Genomic DNA, 17,713 nt, shown 5'->3' with positions numbered 1-17,713 from the left:
TATTAGGTAATGGAAAAGGTTCTTTAGAGCTTTATCCTTTGTAGAGTGCTGTTCAACCTGCTAAGTCATGAAGAGTTAGTAACGAGACAGGCACGGTCTGGTGGTGGTGGTGGTGGTGAGGCGTGCTCTCGGGTAGTTAAACTGCTACTACACTCATTCTAATGTCTGTAGCGGCTTGTAAAGGCGGGGGCTTGGCAACGGAAGCAGGGATGATACACGGGAGAGTTTGGCGAGTGGTGGATGGGATGGCAGTGGTGCGGTACGGCCCCTTGGCACGCTGCCCTGAGCCCTCGGAGGGGCACGCCGTATAGTCACTTACAGTGCTACCAGTGATTCGCGGCTGCTCCATGTGGCAGTGTTGAGTGCCGAGTGGTGCTCCGTCTGGTGTTAAAGAGATGGGGAAGTGATGGTGAGTGGTGCTCCTGCCCACAGTGTGGAAAGTAGGGCATCTGAGGCTCCACGTGTTGAATAATCAGTTAATGGAACCATGAATATAGTGAAACTGCAAACCTTCCATCTTATTGTAAGAGAGAGATAGAAAAAAAAAAAAAACTTATACGGGATTTCCAAAAGCTGTGCCGGGTCTTCACGGAAAAATGTCCTGAAAGTGATTGAGTGAAGAATGAAAACGCTCGTTGCTTCGCAAGATCATAGCGCCAGTCGATACTCAGCCTGATATTTTTTGCACCGTTAACGATGTAAGTTACATTGTCTAGCCCAGTATGTACTGAAAGTTATAATATTAGTATTAGTATAACACACAGTTCACGTAGCCTACTAAGAATACACAGTTTAGGTGGTAACACTGGCATGTTGCTAATAGTGACCCGTTGGTGCGACAGGTGGTGGTGGGTGTGGTTGGTGAGTGTGGCGGCGGGAGCGGGGAGTGGTGTCCAGGGGTCGCTTCCTCCCTCCAGGAGGTTCAACATCGGGGGTGTTCTTCATGACAACGACACGGAGCTCCACTTCACGAATGCACTCAAGGTCAGTGGAACCAGGAACACTCAGACACATGTGCTGAACATAACTGCGTTTGTGTGATGTTACAATATTCAAAATTAATTAGTAGATTGTCTGTATATTCTTGTCTACATTTACCCATGTTTTTAGTATACGTACATTTCATGTGGAAACTAAATTTCTAGTTCCTGTAGAAACAAGTGGAAAAAAGTTTCATACTAAATAATAGGAAACTAGAAATAAATGTGAAAATACTGAAAGTCTAGTTGCGAGCATCAAAGCTTATAATAACTGTTCTGTAGTGTGCATCATCAGATCCCGTGGATACTGTTAGCATGAACGCTTAGGATTAATGTTTCATAGCATATAGGTACAGTACATTAGGATGTATCACGAGAGGGATTTTTAGATCGTGCTTCTCCAGGGAACTGTGGGGAGATTTGATTGACCCCTACACTAGAACAACCAGGGATCACTGGCAACTTGACCCTTAGCGAACGCCCCAATATTGCACTTACATAGATGGTTAGATGGATTTTTTACATGATAGCAAAATTTTCTTCTGCAATTAGAATGGAAAGAAGATGAAGAAGAAGAAAAAGGAGGAGGAGGAGGAGGAGGAGGAAGAGGAGGAAAATTTTGTTCTAGTAGTTGCTCTGACATATGGTATTCCTGGTAATGGGCCGGTTCCACAGTCGCTCTTTGTTTGCTAGCTAACCAGCAAAGCCTCCTCAGCCAAAGACACAGCCTCTCTCCCCCATCAGAACATCAACTTCGACGGTGTCTCCGTGGCTGACCAGACCACGCTGTACGACGTGACGCTGGTACACCGCGGCAGCCCCATCGCGGCGGCTCTGCACGTGTGTCAGACGGTGATCGCCCAGGCGGTGAGTGCCACAGTGACACCTGGACATATTATTAATTGATGTGTCCACTGTTAACGAGAACTTTATCAATATGTAACTGTTAGTGAGAGCTTTCTTACTGTTACGTCATTGTTAACGAGTCTCTTTAATATGTCCACCTTGTAACGAGAAATTCCTTATTACTATGTTCACTGTTCACAGGAAGTTCCTCATCTAACACGTTTTCTTTTAACATGAGTTTCCTTAATGATGCCTTCTATTAACAGGAGCGTCTCCGTTGATATGCCCTTTGTTAACAGGAGAGAATGGTCAGCAAAATTAGGAGTGATCATTCCTTCTGTTTTTTATTGTTTTTTATTTTACTTAATGAAGATTTAGCGTTTCATTTTTTAGAAGCCGAAGCCCCGTTGCGAAGACCAACCATCATCATCATCATCATCATCATCATCATCATCATCATCATCACCATCATCATCATCATCATTACCACCACCACCACCACCACCACCACATCAAAGGAAGGCGGGTTAAGTTGAGTTGCGGTGTGCCGTACCCCCGTCAGGTGTTCGCTGTGGTCGTGGCGAGTTCTTCAGATGACTCGGTGACGACAGCCTCGGTCTCCTACACCTGCGGCTTCTACCACATCCCGGTTATCTGCACACACTCCAGGGACTACATCTTCTCCGACAAGGTGAGTGAGAGTGAGTGGGCGTCTCCGGTAAGATCGCTTACCTGTACCATATTCTGAAACATTAATGCTCCACACCTCCACTACATTCATTAGTCTCTACACGGGTTTTTAAGGATGCTTTTATGGTTCTAGTGAGACTAATAATATTTCTACATTATTTACAAGAAAACACTATTGCACTATTGAGAACCCGGCTAAGCATATCTATGGCCTATGGAAATGGTCGTAGTGAGAGAGCAACATGTTTCTGAATACAGGTTTAATAAAACTGGTGTGATTCTGCTCTCTCTCTCTCTCTCTCTCTCTCTCTCTCTCTCTCTCTCTCTCTCTCTCTCTCTCTCTCTCTCTCTCTCTCTCTCTCTCTCAGAACATCCACGTGTCTCTGCTGCGCACGGTGCCACCCTATAGCCACCAGGCGGACGTGTGGGTGAGGCTCTTGAAGCTGCTGGGGTACAGGCAGGTCATCGTGCTGCACTCGACGGACACGGACGGCCGCGCACTCCTCGCCCGCTTCCAGTCCGCCGCCAGACATAGCGACAACGAGAAGGGAGTCAAGGTGAGGGAGCATCATATATATATATATATATATATATATATATATATATATATATATATATATATATATATATATATATATATATATATATATATATATATATATATATATATATATATATTTTTTTTTTTTTTTTATTTATTTATTTTTTTTTCAATGATCCTTTTTTGGCACCTCAGTGGGCCTTTTTTTTTTCGTTTTGTTGCCCTAGACCAGTGCCTCTCTTACAAAATAATAATAATAATAATAATAATAATAAAAGGCTGCAGGTGAGCCTTACGTGATATTTCGTATCGTGAGACAATTTCGTAGTGCATCTTGTTCATTGATGTGTCAAGAGTGATGTTTCGTTTCCTCTGTGGTTAATTGATGTAGTAAAGAAACATGAAATGCAACACGTCATTTTATATACATTCAAACATTTATTTTCCATACGGATCATAAGGAAACCCTGGAGATGTAATGATAATTTATGCATGTACTGTACGTACTGTACGTATGTAGGTGTTTTTATTTAACTTTCCATGAAACCTAACCACCAATATCGATTGTTTTGTCTTGCAGGTGGTAACTGTGATGGAGTTTTCTCCCGGCCAGGAATCCTTTGTGAAAGAGCTGACCACCATCCGCGAGGAGCTGGTGAAGGTCGTCCTGCTTTACGCCAGGTGAGGGGACCAGGGGCTGCACGCTACCTTGGCTGTCCTTACCTGCTCGTTTGCATGAAGGACTGTGATGATTTTTTTTTAATCACTATCTGCAAGGGAAAAATGTTCAGCAAGCCTGGTGTGATTAACTTTTTAACATCTGTAACCAAATTTTCAAAACTTATTTAATGTATTCTTTGATAGGCCTTTATGGAAGTTGTTGGTGTTTTCTTGGGTATTTTCATGATTAGGGGACTAACTTTTTAAAATTTACCTAATTATTTTTTTGATGGGCCCTTACTGAGTTCATTGGTGTTTTCAAAGATGTTTTCGCGATTGTAATGATAGTTCAGCAGGGATGCTGTGCCACCAACTGAAAAAAAAAAAACTATGAGAACACAACTAATTAACCTTTATGACCATTGAAAATAAACAGTCCTTATGATCAGAGCGAAACATTTTAAAACAGTCCCCAGTTACAAGCTGCAGTGTGAAATGTAAATTAAATTTACAATATTCCAACAGCGAGGAAGACGCAGAGATAATTTTCCACGACGCCAGCTACCTCAACATGACGAATGAGAACTACGTGTGGCTGGTGACCGAGCAAGCCCTACGCGCCCGTCTCGTCCCTGTGGGTGCCCTGGGCCTGCAGCTCAAGTACGCCGACGACTACAACGCCCACATCATCGACAGTTTGTAAGTGGCTTGGCGGCGCTGTAGCTACTCAGCGGGCTTGCCATTTTGGACAGGATCTTAAACGCTTAGGTGCCTTTTATCGACATTTAATTAACAGACTGTGGTATAAACTATTTGGGTTTTCAAGGTGGTTTTCATGATTTTAGTGAGAGTTTAAGAAAGATCTTGTATTATTGTATTGAAAATTACCCATAATATCCTAATTAATCATGTCTGTGACATCTGAAAATAGTCCTTGTGAGTGTCGGAAACGTTTCAAATTACGAGTTTTGTTTTCCTCGATGCATTTCTGTCTTGACTTTTATTGACTTTTATTTAATTCCTCTGACTTCACGTATTCTTGCCCCTCCTGCGGCAGGCGAGTGGTGGCCCTGGCACTGCGTCGTCTGCACGAGGCACACGAGGTCATCCCGGAGCCGCCAATCAGTTGCGACGACGAGAACAGCTGGGATGAGACCGGGCGTGAGCTGTTCAGGTAGTGGTCAGTGGTGGCAGCACCCATGGGTCGTGTTTAAATAAGTCAGCGCTTTATCATCATTACTTAAAACAGGCTGTAGTGGAGGTTATTGGTGTTTTCAAGAATATTTTCAGGAGCCCTGGGATAATTTAACAAGCATTCTGCATCATCAATGGGAAAATGCAAATAAGAACTCGACTAATCATCTGTGGCCTTCAAAACTATTGATGAGAATCCAAAACGGTTCAAAACACGGCCTTGGAGTGAAGGAGGAATTGTCATTTTATGTTGATCTTTGGAATTCTACCTAATCCTTTCACTGCGAGGCGCCATACGACTCAGTGTAGCGGCGCCAGAAATCAGTCTGTCACTCACTCAATCACTCACTCGCTCACTTAACTTAAAATTCTGCCACTTTACTACAGCCTAGGCACTCATCAACTTGCTTATAATTTAACGTTGAGTCACTCCTTCAATCAGAGTAGAATCTTCGAAGAGAACGGAGCAGGTTGACGTTGACTAAAACAAACAAATACCACATGCTAACCCAATACAATAAAATCCCTCTTATTCGGCATCAACGGGACCGCCGACATGCCGGATACTTGAATATTGCCAGATACTTGAATAGAAGTGAAATTATGTCCACAATCACCACCCTACACTCACGCATCTTACCATAACAAAGATCAGCTAATCTTAATCAGCAGCTGATCTGATCAGCTGCTTAAGTGTAAGCACAACACGCTTCCTCTTTTCTACAACTTTAGGCATGATGAAGGCGTCAGGGGATAAACAGTGCACACGCGGGACTGAGTCACTGAGTAAACACAGTGCAGTGGGCCGCGGGTGGCGCGAAGCAGTGCGCTCTGGTAGCGAGGGGACAAAGTATGCCTCGCGCGGGAATTTTAATCGATTTTATGAGTACACATTGATTTTTTATTGATTTTAAGGCACGGGAAAAAATGTGCCGGATAATTGAAGCTGCCGTTTATTCGAATGCCTGATGAGAGGGATTTTACTGTACTGTACTTCCCTCTCCCTTCAGCCTGATACGGGGGCAAGTATTGACGGACGGAAGCACGGGGAAGGTGGCATTTGACGAGCACGGGGATCGAACCCACGCTGAGTACTCCGTTGTGAACGTGCAGGAACGGCGACAGGACCACCTCGCCTACAGGATGCCACAGGTCGTCGGGGAGTTCCTTTACGATGCGGTAAGGGGGTGAAGGTCGTGAAGGAGTGGAGGGAGAAAGGGAAAGGGAGACAAATAAATAGAAGAAAAGAAAGAGAAAAGGAGGACAAGAAGGGAGGGATTGAAGGCAGAGAAAGAGAAAAAAGGGGAAAAAAAAAATGAAAGATGGGAAAGAGGGATTGGAGGCAGAGAAAGAGGAGAAGAAAGAAAGGGGGAGAAGAGGAAAAGGGAGAAGGATGAGAAAGGAAAGAAGAGGGAGAAGGAGGAAGGAGAAAAAAAATATGGAGAAAGGAGGAGGGAAGGAGGGAAGGAATGAAGAAAGAGGAATGAGGGAAAGATGAGAAAGGAGAGATTGGGGAAAGAGGAGAGATGAGGGTAAGGGAGAGATTACAAGGAGGAGGAGGAAAGACAAAAAGACAAGAACGGAGAAACTGGAGGAAGAGGAGAGAGCAGAAGGGAGAGGGTGAAGGTAAAACAGGAAAAGGGAGGAAAAAGGGAGGAGGAGGAGGAGCAAGGGAGAAGGATGAGGAGAAGGGAAGAATTGCAGGAAAGGGAAGGATGAAAAGAAAGGAGGCTTTGCAGGCCGAAAAAGAGAAGAAAGGAAAAAAAAGGGAATGGAAGAAGAATAGGAGAAGGGAGAAGGAAAATGGATGAAGGAAAGTAACAAGGAAGCGGTTAAAGAGAAAGAAAGGAAAGGAGAAATGGAAGAATTAAAGGGAGAAAGAAAATGGAGGAGAAAGAGTAGGAGGAGGAGGAAAAAAAAAAAAAAGAGAAGCAGCAAAGAAAATAAGGAACCAAGGATTGCAGGAGGAATTCATAAACGCCTCCTCTCAAGGAATCAATCAATTACGGTATTTAAATCTGCCCAGTAGACTAAATTTGACTTAACCTTGGAATTTTATAATGGTGAAATACGAATGAAGATAAGCTATATTATTATCATTATTATTATTATTATTATTATTATTATTATTATTATTATTATTATTATTATTATTATTTTGTGTGTGTGTGTGTGTGTGTGTGTGTGTGTGTATCGGCAGGCGAGCGACGAGATGGTGATGCAGCTTAACAAGTCCAGCATCAGGTGGGCGGGAGGACTGACCGAGGCACCCCCTGGCTACTTCCTTCCCAGGCATCTCAAGGTACTGCTATACTACTACTACTACTACTACTACTACTACTACTACTACTACTACTACTACTACTACTACTACTACTACTACTACTACCACCACTACTACTGCAAAATCCTTATACTTATAACAGCTATGATTTGCTGTGCACCTTTCGATGTACATAAATTTGGTCCTATTTTGTTGATAGTCTGCTGTATCATTGTATAAATTCTCTCTCTCTCTCTCTCTCTCTCTCTCTCTCTCTCTCTCTCTCTCTCTCTCTCTCTCTCACTCCTTTCAACATGCTCTTGGGGAGGTTATTGGGATTTTTAAGAGTGTTTTCATAGTTTTACTAGTAGTTTAGCCAGTAATCAGTATCATCAGTTGCAAAAAAAAAAAAAAAATAGCCTTTGATAATAAGCCTGACGAAGTAAATAAAGCGTTTCTGAATACGGGTATGCCCCCGCGCCCTCAGGTGCTCACTATCCGCGAGACGCCCTTCGTGTACGCCGAGGCAGTGAAGGACGAGTCGCAGTGCTCTCTCCACGACGAGGTGTTCTGCCCCATGCTCACAGGGAAGGAAGGCAAGTACAGTGCTGTATGCTCGTACGCTTCACCCCGTGATACTGAAAACCTAACAGTGGTTGAACGCGTCATACAAACTTATAGTAGCTGATTTGTGCATTGGGAAGAAAAGGAAGTACACTATATATGCACTTCTTTCCCGCTACTGAATATATTAATGGAGAGTAAAGTTTGATTATTCATTACTGAAATAAAAAAAATAACATCAACATTGACATGCGTGATACAAACTTGGACTAGCTGATATAGAGCAAACATTCACAATCGAAGGAAGTGAGAAGGAAAAGAACAAGTTGATTGCGAATGCAGACAGTAAAGCTTGGTTGTAAAGTTACAACACAGGCACACGATGGAATAGCATCTTTAAACTTATCATTGGGTGAGGTAACAAGGAATTTTAAGGTAGAATTAGATGTTAACTATTATGTATTATTATCGCGTTAACCATTTCATTGCGATATGCAACAATTCATAACACAAAAAGCAATGTATGGAATTCTTATAAGCACGTACAAGAAAGAAAGGAATAAGAAAAGAGTACACTTTGGAAAATATTTAGGCAGTACAGTGTTTGGAAGTGGTTGTGGGACAAGAAAATGTCTCAGAGTGGTTAGTAATTTAAGAAAGATGTACCAAAGACTTAAATGAATGTGCTTGTTCATTTATCCAGGTGAGGTTACGGGATAATGAAATTTGTGGTTTTACGGGCTCATAATTCTGTTCTTTAATCTGTGTCATATCGTACAGGAGAGACGCGTCCGATGTGCTGCTGGGGTTTCTGCATCGACTTGCTCCTCACACTGGCTGAAAAGAACGCCTTCAGCTTCAGCCTGTTCCTCGCCCCTGACGGCCAGTACGGGGACCTGGTCGAGGGGCCTGACGGTGAGTACTAAGCAATAGAGAATAGAGCAATTATGAGTCTCTTGTTTTCATTATCTCATTCCAGCTCATTCTTTTATCGTTCCTACCTTTTTGTCATTCTGTATCTGTTCATTTCACTTAATTTTCCTTCCTTTCAATATATATATATATATATATATATATATATATATATATATATATATATATATATATATATATATATATATATATATATATATATATATATATATATATATATATATATATATATATATATATATATATATATATATATATATATATATATATATATATATATATATATATATATTCTTTTTTTTTTCTATAGGAAGGAACTGGACGGGCATGATCGGGCACCTGGCGGGGGACGGGGACGCGGACATGGCCGTGGCGCCTCTCACCATCAACCCTCAGCGCTCCCAGGACATTCACCTCACCAAGCCCTTCAAGTACCAGGGCATCACCATCCTCGTCAAGCGGGTGGGTGCCTCCTTCACACTGCTCTTTTCAGTTTGCAGTCTCATATTAGTCTTCCATTTTGCTATTTGTCTTTTTTTTCGTATTTTTAGTTTATTTTCCTGTCATTTCTTTATCCGTCTATTCTTTTTCCATAAATTTTCTTGCTTTTCTTTCGTATCTTTGTTCAGTGTCTCCTCATTTTCGTCTTTTTTTCGTATTTTCATTCCATTACTCTCATCATCATCCTACCGTCGAGTATCATTCTGCGTCTTCCTCTTCTGGTCTCATTCTACAGGCCCCCGTCGTGCCCGCGCTGGTGTCGATCCTGCAGCCTTTCCGAGGGACGCTGTGGCTGCTGCTGATGGCTACCGTGCATGTCATTGCAATCCTCATCTGGCTCCTGGACCGCCTCAGCCCCGTCTACAGGTGGGAAGAGGATGACAGTGGCTGACTGACTGAATGATTGAGAAGAGTTGATGATACGAAGGGTGAAAATAGTAGTAGTATACTCTGTTCTCGAACGTTAGACACACAAACCCCTCCTCATGGGTGAAGCCCCTCCTCATCGGTGGACCACGTCAGGGGATGAACACTCTGGCCAGCTACTGGTTGGCTTGGCCTGGGACGATAGTGCGAGTCACTGATGACGGCCGCCTTGCATTTCTGTCACGGTGTTTTATTCATTAATTATAATACTTCATCAGCATATTCTTCTTTCTGCTTTGAAAATAAGAAAATAACCTGCAAGAACTGGGTGATTATGTCTCAAGAATGTCTCCACTGCAACATTGAATGGCAACACCACTGAATAGGTTACACCCCTCACCTGAGACATGGGAAGAGGAGCAGCTTCGCCAGCATTAATGCCCTAAACTAGTGGTTTTCAGCCGGAAGGGGGACGCCCCCTGGGGGGATGGCGCAAACATTCTCCAGGGAGGGGCGCGAGCACAGGATGAGAGGGGGAAAAAAATCACGGAAAATCACAGATTCACTGGCTATTTGTACAAAGGAGATGCAGCAAGGGCTATCTATCTATCTATCCATCTATCTAGTTCTATATATCTATGGTGGCATAGTTAGGGAGGGGGTTGAGGGGGTGGCGCAGGGTGGAGGGGGGTCCCAACTGCACCGAACCAGCTCTGGGGGGGCACAGCTTGCAAAAAAGTGAGAACCCCTGCCTTAAACGACCATAAACTGCTGCCGGCCAGGCGCCTGGCTTAGTCTGGTGCTCTGGGGGGTGATAGGGTCAGTGATAGGGTCAGTGATGACAGGTTAAACACATCTTGTATTGTTGCCAAGGCGTCTTTTCCGTTTATTATAATGCTTGATTAGCATTTTTTTTTCTGCTGCACCATGGCTTTTTTTTTTTTTTTTTTAAATTTTCAGTCACGTTGAAAATAAGAAAATAACCTGCAACAACTAGGTGGTTGTAATGTTTCAAGAACGGTTTAATTTTGACATGGCAACGTCACTGAATAGGTCACACCCATATGTCCAGGCGTGTGGAAGTGATTCATCCTGCCTTCACTTCACCTCTCACAGTGAAGACATCTTCCGCTTCCGATCTGAGCCTACACTGTGTTCTAATAATTTCATTCTACGGTCAACAAGGTATGTTTACTCTTATCATTGTTGTTGGCGATAATATTTGATATACGAGATGTTATATTACATATGAACACACTACCTTGCAACGTTTTCTTACTATATGTGCAATATCTTTCAGGCATGGACAACATCAGCAGTCAAGAGGGCAGCGTTGGTCAGCAGTGCAATAATTCGCCGCCTATGAAAGATCGCAAGGCCAGAACCACGTTCACCGGCCAGACTAAGGATATGGTTATGCGGGTGTATGAACATTTCCGCAAGGCAGACGTGTTCATCAGTAAAACTGATATAGGTGCTAAGACAATGGCGGCCAAGAGGATATCGAGGAGCTCACTGCAACACATTGAGAAGGAGGTTCAGGAGGGAGCAGCAAGTTCACCACCCGCCAAAAAATCCCGAGTGGGCCCAATAACGGAAGAAGCTAACAATTTTGCGAATGACTGTTTTTAAAAGATTTTTTTTTTTTCTATGAAAAATGTGAGATTCCTTCGCTTGATTCCTTGCTGGAGAGAATGAAAGAATCTCCAGTTGACTTTTCCGGTGGTAGAACATGCCTTTAAAAAATGGTGAAAAAAGTGGGGTTCTGATACAAGAAAGTAGAAAGTGGACGGCACATATTAGGGGAGAGGCAGGATATTGTGGCAGCGAGGTCTAAACACTTAAGATTGCTCACTGAAAAACAGAAATTTAGGTAACCCACGAGCGAAGGTGTATTTAGACGAAACATGGGTTAACCAAAACGAGAGAGTAGGAAAGTGCTGGACCACTGCCGATGGTTCTGTTGGCCAGGAGTTGAAAACTGGGAGGAAGCCAGATTTATAATACTCCACGCAGGTGGAGAGACTGGTTTTTGTGCCTGGAGGTCTCCTAATGTTCAGGTCACGGAACACAAAAAATGATTATCATGAATCCATGAACAATGATTGTTTTAGAACATGGTTTCGAACCTAACTCTTGCCAAATATTCCAAGGAGCTCGGAGATCATAATGGACAATGCCACATTCCACTCTAAAGTACTCCAACAAAGAATTCGATAAAAAAAATAACAAGTGGCTACAATAAAACAACATCCCCCTTGAGGCACTCCATACGAAGAGTGAATTGTTTCACCTTGTTGAACAAAATAAGGGAGTGATCCCCATAATACGAAACAGATGAGTCAGCAAGATGTAATGGACATGGAATTTTAAGACTTCCTCCTTACCACTGCACCCTTAATCCAGTAGAATTAATCTGAGCAAAGGTGAAGGCAGAGATAAGAAAAAAAAAAAAAAAAGATCCAATGGTAATCAAACCATAACCAAAATCGAAGAAATCACAAGAGAAGCCATCAATGTCAATAATATGACAGAAGAAAACTGGCGGATGTGTATGAAACACACCAGAAGTATAAAAAAGGAAAATGTAGTAAAAGAAATTGCACCAGACCGCTTTATGGAAGGTATCATAATAAACATAGAGGACACCACTTCAGATGAGGACTGATTCACTTGTGTAATAGAATGATATGAGTATCATGTACACCTTTTTTTATTGTAAATACTCAAATGTCCAGTCTTTACTGTATTTGGATTTTCCATAATATATTCGTGTAAAATTTACAATATGAAAAAGGAAGACACAAAGCGGTAGTCAAAAATTGAAGGATAAGTTTCTTGAAACCTCCCTCTTGAAGGAATTCAAGTCATAGGAAGGTGGAAATACAGAAGCAGGCAGGGAGTTCCAGAGTTTACCAGAGAAAGGGATGAATGATTGAGAATACTGGTTAACTCTTGCATTAGAGAGGTGGACAGAATAGGGGTGAGAGAAAGAAGAAAGTCTTGTGCAGTGAGGCCGCGGGAGGAGGGGAGGCATGCAGTTAGCACGATCAGAAGAGCAGTTAGCATGAAAATAGCAGTAGAAGACAGCTAGAGATGCAACACTGCGGCGATGAGAGAGAGGCTGAAGACAGTCAGTTAGAGGAGAGGAGTTGAGATGAAAAGCTTTTGATTCCACCCTGTCTAGAAGAGCGGTATGAGTGGAACCCCCCCAGACATGTGAAGCATACTCCATACATGGACGGATAAGGCCCTTGTACAGAGTTAGCAGCTGGGGGAGGGGGGGGGGTGAGAAAAACTGGCGGAGACGTCTCAGAACACCTAACTTCATAGAAGCTGTTTTAGCTAGAGATGAGATGTGAAGTTTCCAGTTCAGATTATAAGTAAAGGACAGACCGAGGATGTTCAGTGTAGAAGGGGGGGACAGTTGAGTGCCATTGAAGAAGAGGGGATAGTTGTCTGGAAAGTTGTGTAGAGTTGATAGATGGGGGAATTGAATTTTTGAGGCATTAAACAATACCAAGTTTGCTCTGCCCCAGTCAGAAATTTTAGGAAGATCTGGCGAGGTGTGGAGGTGAAAGTCAGTCGTCAGCTCGGTTAACTCGATCGAGACGTGAATCGAGACGTGTTTCTAAAGCTTCGTCTTTGTGATACCGCGGTACTTAAAGCCGGTGGTTGGTTGGAGAGATTAATGGTTGGCGAGGCGGGTACGAGGGCCGTAATAGCATTTACACGAGCTATTTAGGTAATTGATTTAATTTTTATTATTAAGTAAGATAATAATAATGATAATGATAATGATGATAATAATAATAATAATAATAATAACAATAATAATAATAATAATAATAATAATAATAATAGCAAAAATAATACACACACACACACACACACACACACACACGTCTCCCCACCCCCTATAGCTGCTTGACCTCACCCACTGTTGTCTATTTCCCTCCTTCAAAATTGTATTTCTATGGCTGGCAATATGAGTGTGCATTGTCAGCAATAGCATCAATATTAGTTACCACAGTACAGTTTTGTGTTTGACTGTAAAGGAAAAAAAATTCAGACAAAGGACACTGCATTGTCAACCGCCATGACCGAAGTCCCTCTTGCTTTCAGGTCTTGTGTAGTCATTAAGATCACAGTAAGAATGAGGAGGAAGAGAAGGGTGATGATAACAACAACAAAAGCAAAACAACAAGCGAAACACACACACACATACACACACATTATCTACCAATTTAACGGGAGCTCTGATTACGGGAAGGGACAGGGCACGGACCAGGTGGGGAACGTCACGTGGGTGGAGCCTCAAGGATTAGTTTTTGAGGGGGTTGAACCAATCACAGGAAAACAAAAGCCTTCACATGGCGGACAGTTGACACGTGTTAATAGCCCAGGAGCGGCAACAAGTTTACTGCTGGGGACTGTACATACTTCGGGATTTGATAGTTCAAGTAATTCTAAGTCGAAAATACTCTATATACGTATGCTGGGTTTTGCTTTATTTTGCAAGAAATTAATGTGTAAGGCGGCGTCACACGGCAAATTTCTCCCAGTATGCAACCCGGTTTTGCTGGTGAGAAACGGTAGCGCAGAAAGTTTGGCGTCACACAGGGACTGGACCATTGTGTTGACGTCTCGTCATTCCAACAACAAACCCCAAGCCAGCATCTCTTCACCCACTTTATTTGGCCTTAATTATTCTAAAAATTATGTTTTATTATATGACTGCATGTCATTTTTGAATGGCTTTCGATTTGATGATGGAACAAGGACGCTGTAGATCTTTCGCTCCACTTGGCAACTCGTATAGGCAATGCAGCTCCACACGCTGCGCCCTAATGGCAATTAATTTGTGCTGAGCTTTCATACTCCAGCAAAACATAGCGCGAGACTCCATCACGACACACAGTTTATCTCGCCGGCTGCAGTTGTCAAATAAGCGCTATAAATAATTTCACACACCACACACTCAAGTCACGAGCACACACTGGCACATATACTTCGTTTTTCTAAGTTTTAGAGTTGACAATTTTACTCAAAGTACGACAATATATTTTTATTTTACATGTACAGCTTGTAGTAAGACTGCCATTTGATTTCAAATCCTCCCAGCAAGTCCAGTACCACAACCGTTTTCCATCCTGCCCGACAGCAGAAAGGCAGAAAGCGAGCTAAATGACGTAATTCGCTGCTCAGATTGCCCAACCGGCAGCAGAACCGGGCAGCATGCTGGGAGGAATTTATCCTGTGTGAAACCGTCTTCAAGTTGTGGGCTGCGGGAACCGCTCGCCTTGGTGGGCCTTCGCTTCCTTCCTTCCCTTCTCGGCTATATAACTACGTATTCCAGTGGCGCTGCGCGGCATTGTCAATTTTTTTGTGTACAATCTACGCAGTCAAAGCAGTTAGCAAATGACAGATTGAATTTTTGTATGTCAGTGAAGAAAATGTACGGGTAACAGCAATACAGTGGCTGTTAAGGGCCAAGCTCTGCTGTGAGGGAGGGGCTTGTCTTTAGCATTCGAGAACAGAGTATAGTAGTAGTAGTAGTAGTAGTAGTGGAGGAGTGGTTCTGGTGTTAGTAGCAGTAGTAGTAGCAGTAGAAGAAGAAGAAAAAAAAAGAAATATAAAAGAGGAACGAGTGAAATTTTGGAAAAAGAAGAGATGGAAAGAGAGAGAGAGAGAGAGAGAGAGAGAGAGAGAGAGAGAGAGAGAGAGAGAGAGTCAGTCGGTCAGTCAGTCAGTCAGTAAGTCTCATTCCACCACAATTCTCTTCCAGCGAAGACAAGCAGGAGGGCGAGAGCGAGGCCATGGCCATCTCGGAGTCCTTCTGGTTCTCGTGGTCTGTCATCCTCAATAGCGGTCTCTCGGAAGGTGGGTGGCCTTTCTATTTCTCCTCAGTGGTACTTTTTTCTTCAGTGGGCCTTTTTTTTCTTCAATGACCTCTTTTTTCTCAGTGTGTCTTTTTTTTCTCTTTCTCTCTCTCTCTGTGGGTCTTTTTTACTCGTTTTTTATAACTTAGCTGGACTCATCATCTCATTATTTTTAACACTCTGCCCTCTTTTCTTAGTTCCTTCACCCTCTACCTATCTTTCTCCCTCAACGCGTTCAAGAGAATAAGATCTATGAGCGATATATATATATATATATATATATATATATATATATATATATATATATATATATATATATATATATATATATATATATATATATATATAATGGCCCCCGGTCCCCCTTTTCAAATTTCTGGGTACGCCACTGCCTACACAAAATGTGCATGCCGCGGACACATTTTCGGGCAGCAGCTCATTGTCTTGTTCTCGGTGAAGGCTCCAGCGTCCTTATGTTACCGTTGTTCAGTACATCGACACGCCAGCCAATCACTGCCCAGCATCCACCACGCAGCCAATCACACCCGCCACTCCAAGCAGCCGTGGGGCGCTAACTCCAAGCTCCTGCTCTGCTGCTTTTTGGGGCCCAGTTCATGCTAGATATGACCATGCCATACCTGCAGCCGAGAGAAAACACTCAGTAACACTTAGGCATGAGCGGGATTCAGACGGTCACAACAGCCAGTGGACAGAAACAGAGAATCGCAACAATCAGTGCAGAGAAAGACACAAACTCATCGAAGCGAGCAACAATGAACAAGACCAACCCAGAGAAGCGCAACAAGACGCCCGGGAAGGCTGGATGCTGCGCCTTCATCCACGCCTTCCTGCGGCTGTTTCGACGCAAGAAGCGTGGGCGCCGCGCCCCCAGCGGGGGAGTCTCTCAGGCAGTGCTGGAAGAGCCTGCCATGGAAGTCACTTCTCCGGAAGAGTCTCTGCCTGTGGTGACTCATCCGGAAGAGTCTGTGGTGCAAGAGACTGTTGTGGAAGAACAAGCCATGGAAGAACCTGCTGCGAAACAGTCTGTTACAGGAGAACATGTGGTGGAAGAAACTGTTGTGGAAGAACATGTGGTGGAAGAAACTGTAGTGGAAGAACATGCGGTGGAAGAAACTGTTATGGAAGAACTTGTTATGGAAGAACATGTTACGGAAAAACGTATAATGGAAGAATCTATTGTTATGCAAGAAACTTTGGTGGAAGAATCTGTTGTAGAAGAACATCTGAAGGAAGAACATGAGGTGGAAGAACATCTGAAGGAAGAACATGAGGTAGAAGAACATCTGAAGGAAGAACATGAGGTAGAAGAACATCTGAAGGAAGAACATGAGGTAGAAGAACATCTGAAGGAAGAACATGAGGTGGAAGAACATCTGAAGGAAGAACATGAGGTGGAAGAACATCTGAAGAAAGAAGTTGCTGTAGAAGAACATCTGAAGGAAGAACATGAGGTAGAAGAACATCTGAAGGAAGAACATGAGGTGGAAGAACATCTGAAGGAAGAACATGAGGTGGAAGAACATCTGAAGAAAGAAGTTGCTGTAGAAGAACATCTGAAGGAAAAACATGAGGTAGAAGAACATCTGAAGGAAGAACATGAGGTGGAAGAACATCTGAAGGAAGAACATGAGGTAGAAGAGCATCTGAAAGAAGAACATCTGATGGAAGAACAAGAGGTAGAAGATGTGCTGGAAAAAGCTATGGAGGAAGAAGCTGTGGTGGAACAGCCTGTGCGGGACAAGAGCAGGGCCGCCCAGCCTGCAGTGGAAGAGCCTGACGCCAGCGACTCTGATTTCGATGACGATGTCGCTGACGACTCAGACTGCGAGGAGTCGTCTTGGGAAGAGTGTCCGCGGCCTGTACGGCAGGGCAAGGCCTCACGAGGCAAGGCCAAGAACAACAGCAAGATGGCCGCCTCTCCGACCGCAACCGCCTCCTCCGCCGTGCCTGAGCTGCTGCTGCGGCCACGCGGCGCCGTCCTCACCTTCCGCAGCGCCGTGGTGGACCCGCCCGCCACCTTGGTCATGGGCACCGACAAGCACGAGAACGACCACCTCCTGACGCAGGCCACAGACCGCGTCGTCTTCTTTCACGTGGACGACCTGCCCTCAGCCCACGTGTACCTGCAGCTGGAGCCAGGCCAGGGCGTGCGTGACGTGCCCCGCGCCCTGCTGCACGACGCGGCACAGCTGTGCAAGGCCAACAGCGCGCAGGGCAACAAGCTGGCCAACGTGGCGGTGCTGTACACGCCGGGCTCCAACCTGCGCAAGAC

The 17,713-nt window shown here is 43.8% G+C and overlaps 1 protein-coding gene across 3 annotated transcripts in view; it reads left to right on the top strand.

The window, feature by feature from the left end:
- Positions 1 to 17,713, top strand: part of LOC135102798 (glutamate [NMDA] receptor subunit 1-like) — a 31,143-nt gene continuing 13,430 nt past the window's right edge. For 2 of the 3 annotated variants that reach the window (XM_064008317.1, XM_064008318.1), the window contains exons 1-15: positions 3 to 698; positions 843 to 984; positions 1,725 to 1,847; positions 2,389 to 2,517; positions 2,885 to 3,073; positions 3,638 to 3,738; positions 4,243 to 4,416; positions 4,775 to 4,891; positions 5,922 to 6,090; positions 7,112 to 7,213; positions 7,662 to 7,770; positions 8,519 to 8,653; positions 8,982 to 9,133; positions 9,408 to 9,538; positions 15,327 to 15,421. In XM_064008317.1, the coding sequence (XP_063864387.1) occupies positions 697 to 698; positions 843 to 984; positions 1,725 to 1,847; positions 2,389 to 2,517; positions 2,885 to 3,073; positions 3,638 to 3,738; positions 4,243 to 4,416; positions 4,775 to 4,891; positions 5,922 to 6,090; positions 7,112 to 7,213; positions 7,662 to 7,770; positions 8,519 to 8,653; positions 8,982 to 9,133; positions 9,408 to 9,538; positions 15,327 to 15,421 (1,870 nt within the window). In that variant the 5' untranslated portion in view covers positions 3 to 696. Of the gene's footprint in view, positions 699 to 842; positions 985 to 1,724; positions 1,848 to 2,388; positions 2,518 to 2,884; positions 3,074 to 3,637; positions 3,739 to 4,242; positions 4,417 to 4,774; positions 4,892 to 5,921; positions 6,091 to 7,111; positions 7,214 to 7,661; positions 7,771 to 8,518; positions 8,654 to 8,981; positions 9,134 to 9,407; positions 9,539 to 15,326; positions 15,422 to 17,713 lie in introns of all 3 variants that reach the window. The other variant, XM_064008319.1, reaches the window with a different exon arrangement.

The sequence above is a fragment of the Scylla paramamosain genome, chromosome 8, assembly GCF_035594125.1.
Source record: "Scylla paramamosain isolate STU-SP2022 chromosome 8, ASM3559412v1, whole genome shotgun sequence".
Lineage (NCBI taxonomy): Eukaryota > Metazoa > Arthropoda > Malacostraca > Decapoda > Portunidae > Scylla > Scylla paramamosain.
Note: the sequence above shows the minus strand (reverse complement) of the source record. Positions and strands in the feature narration are given on the sequence as shown.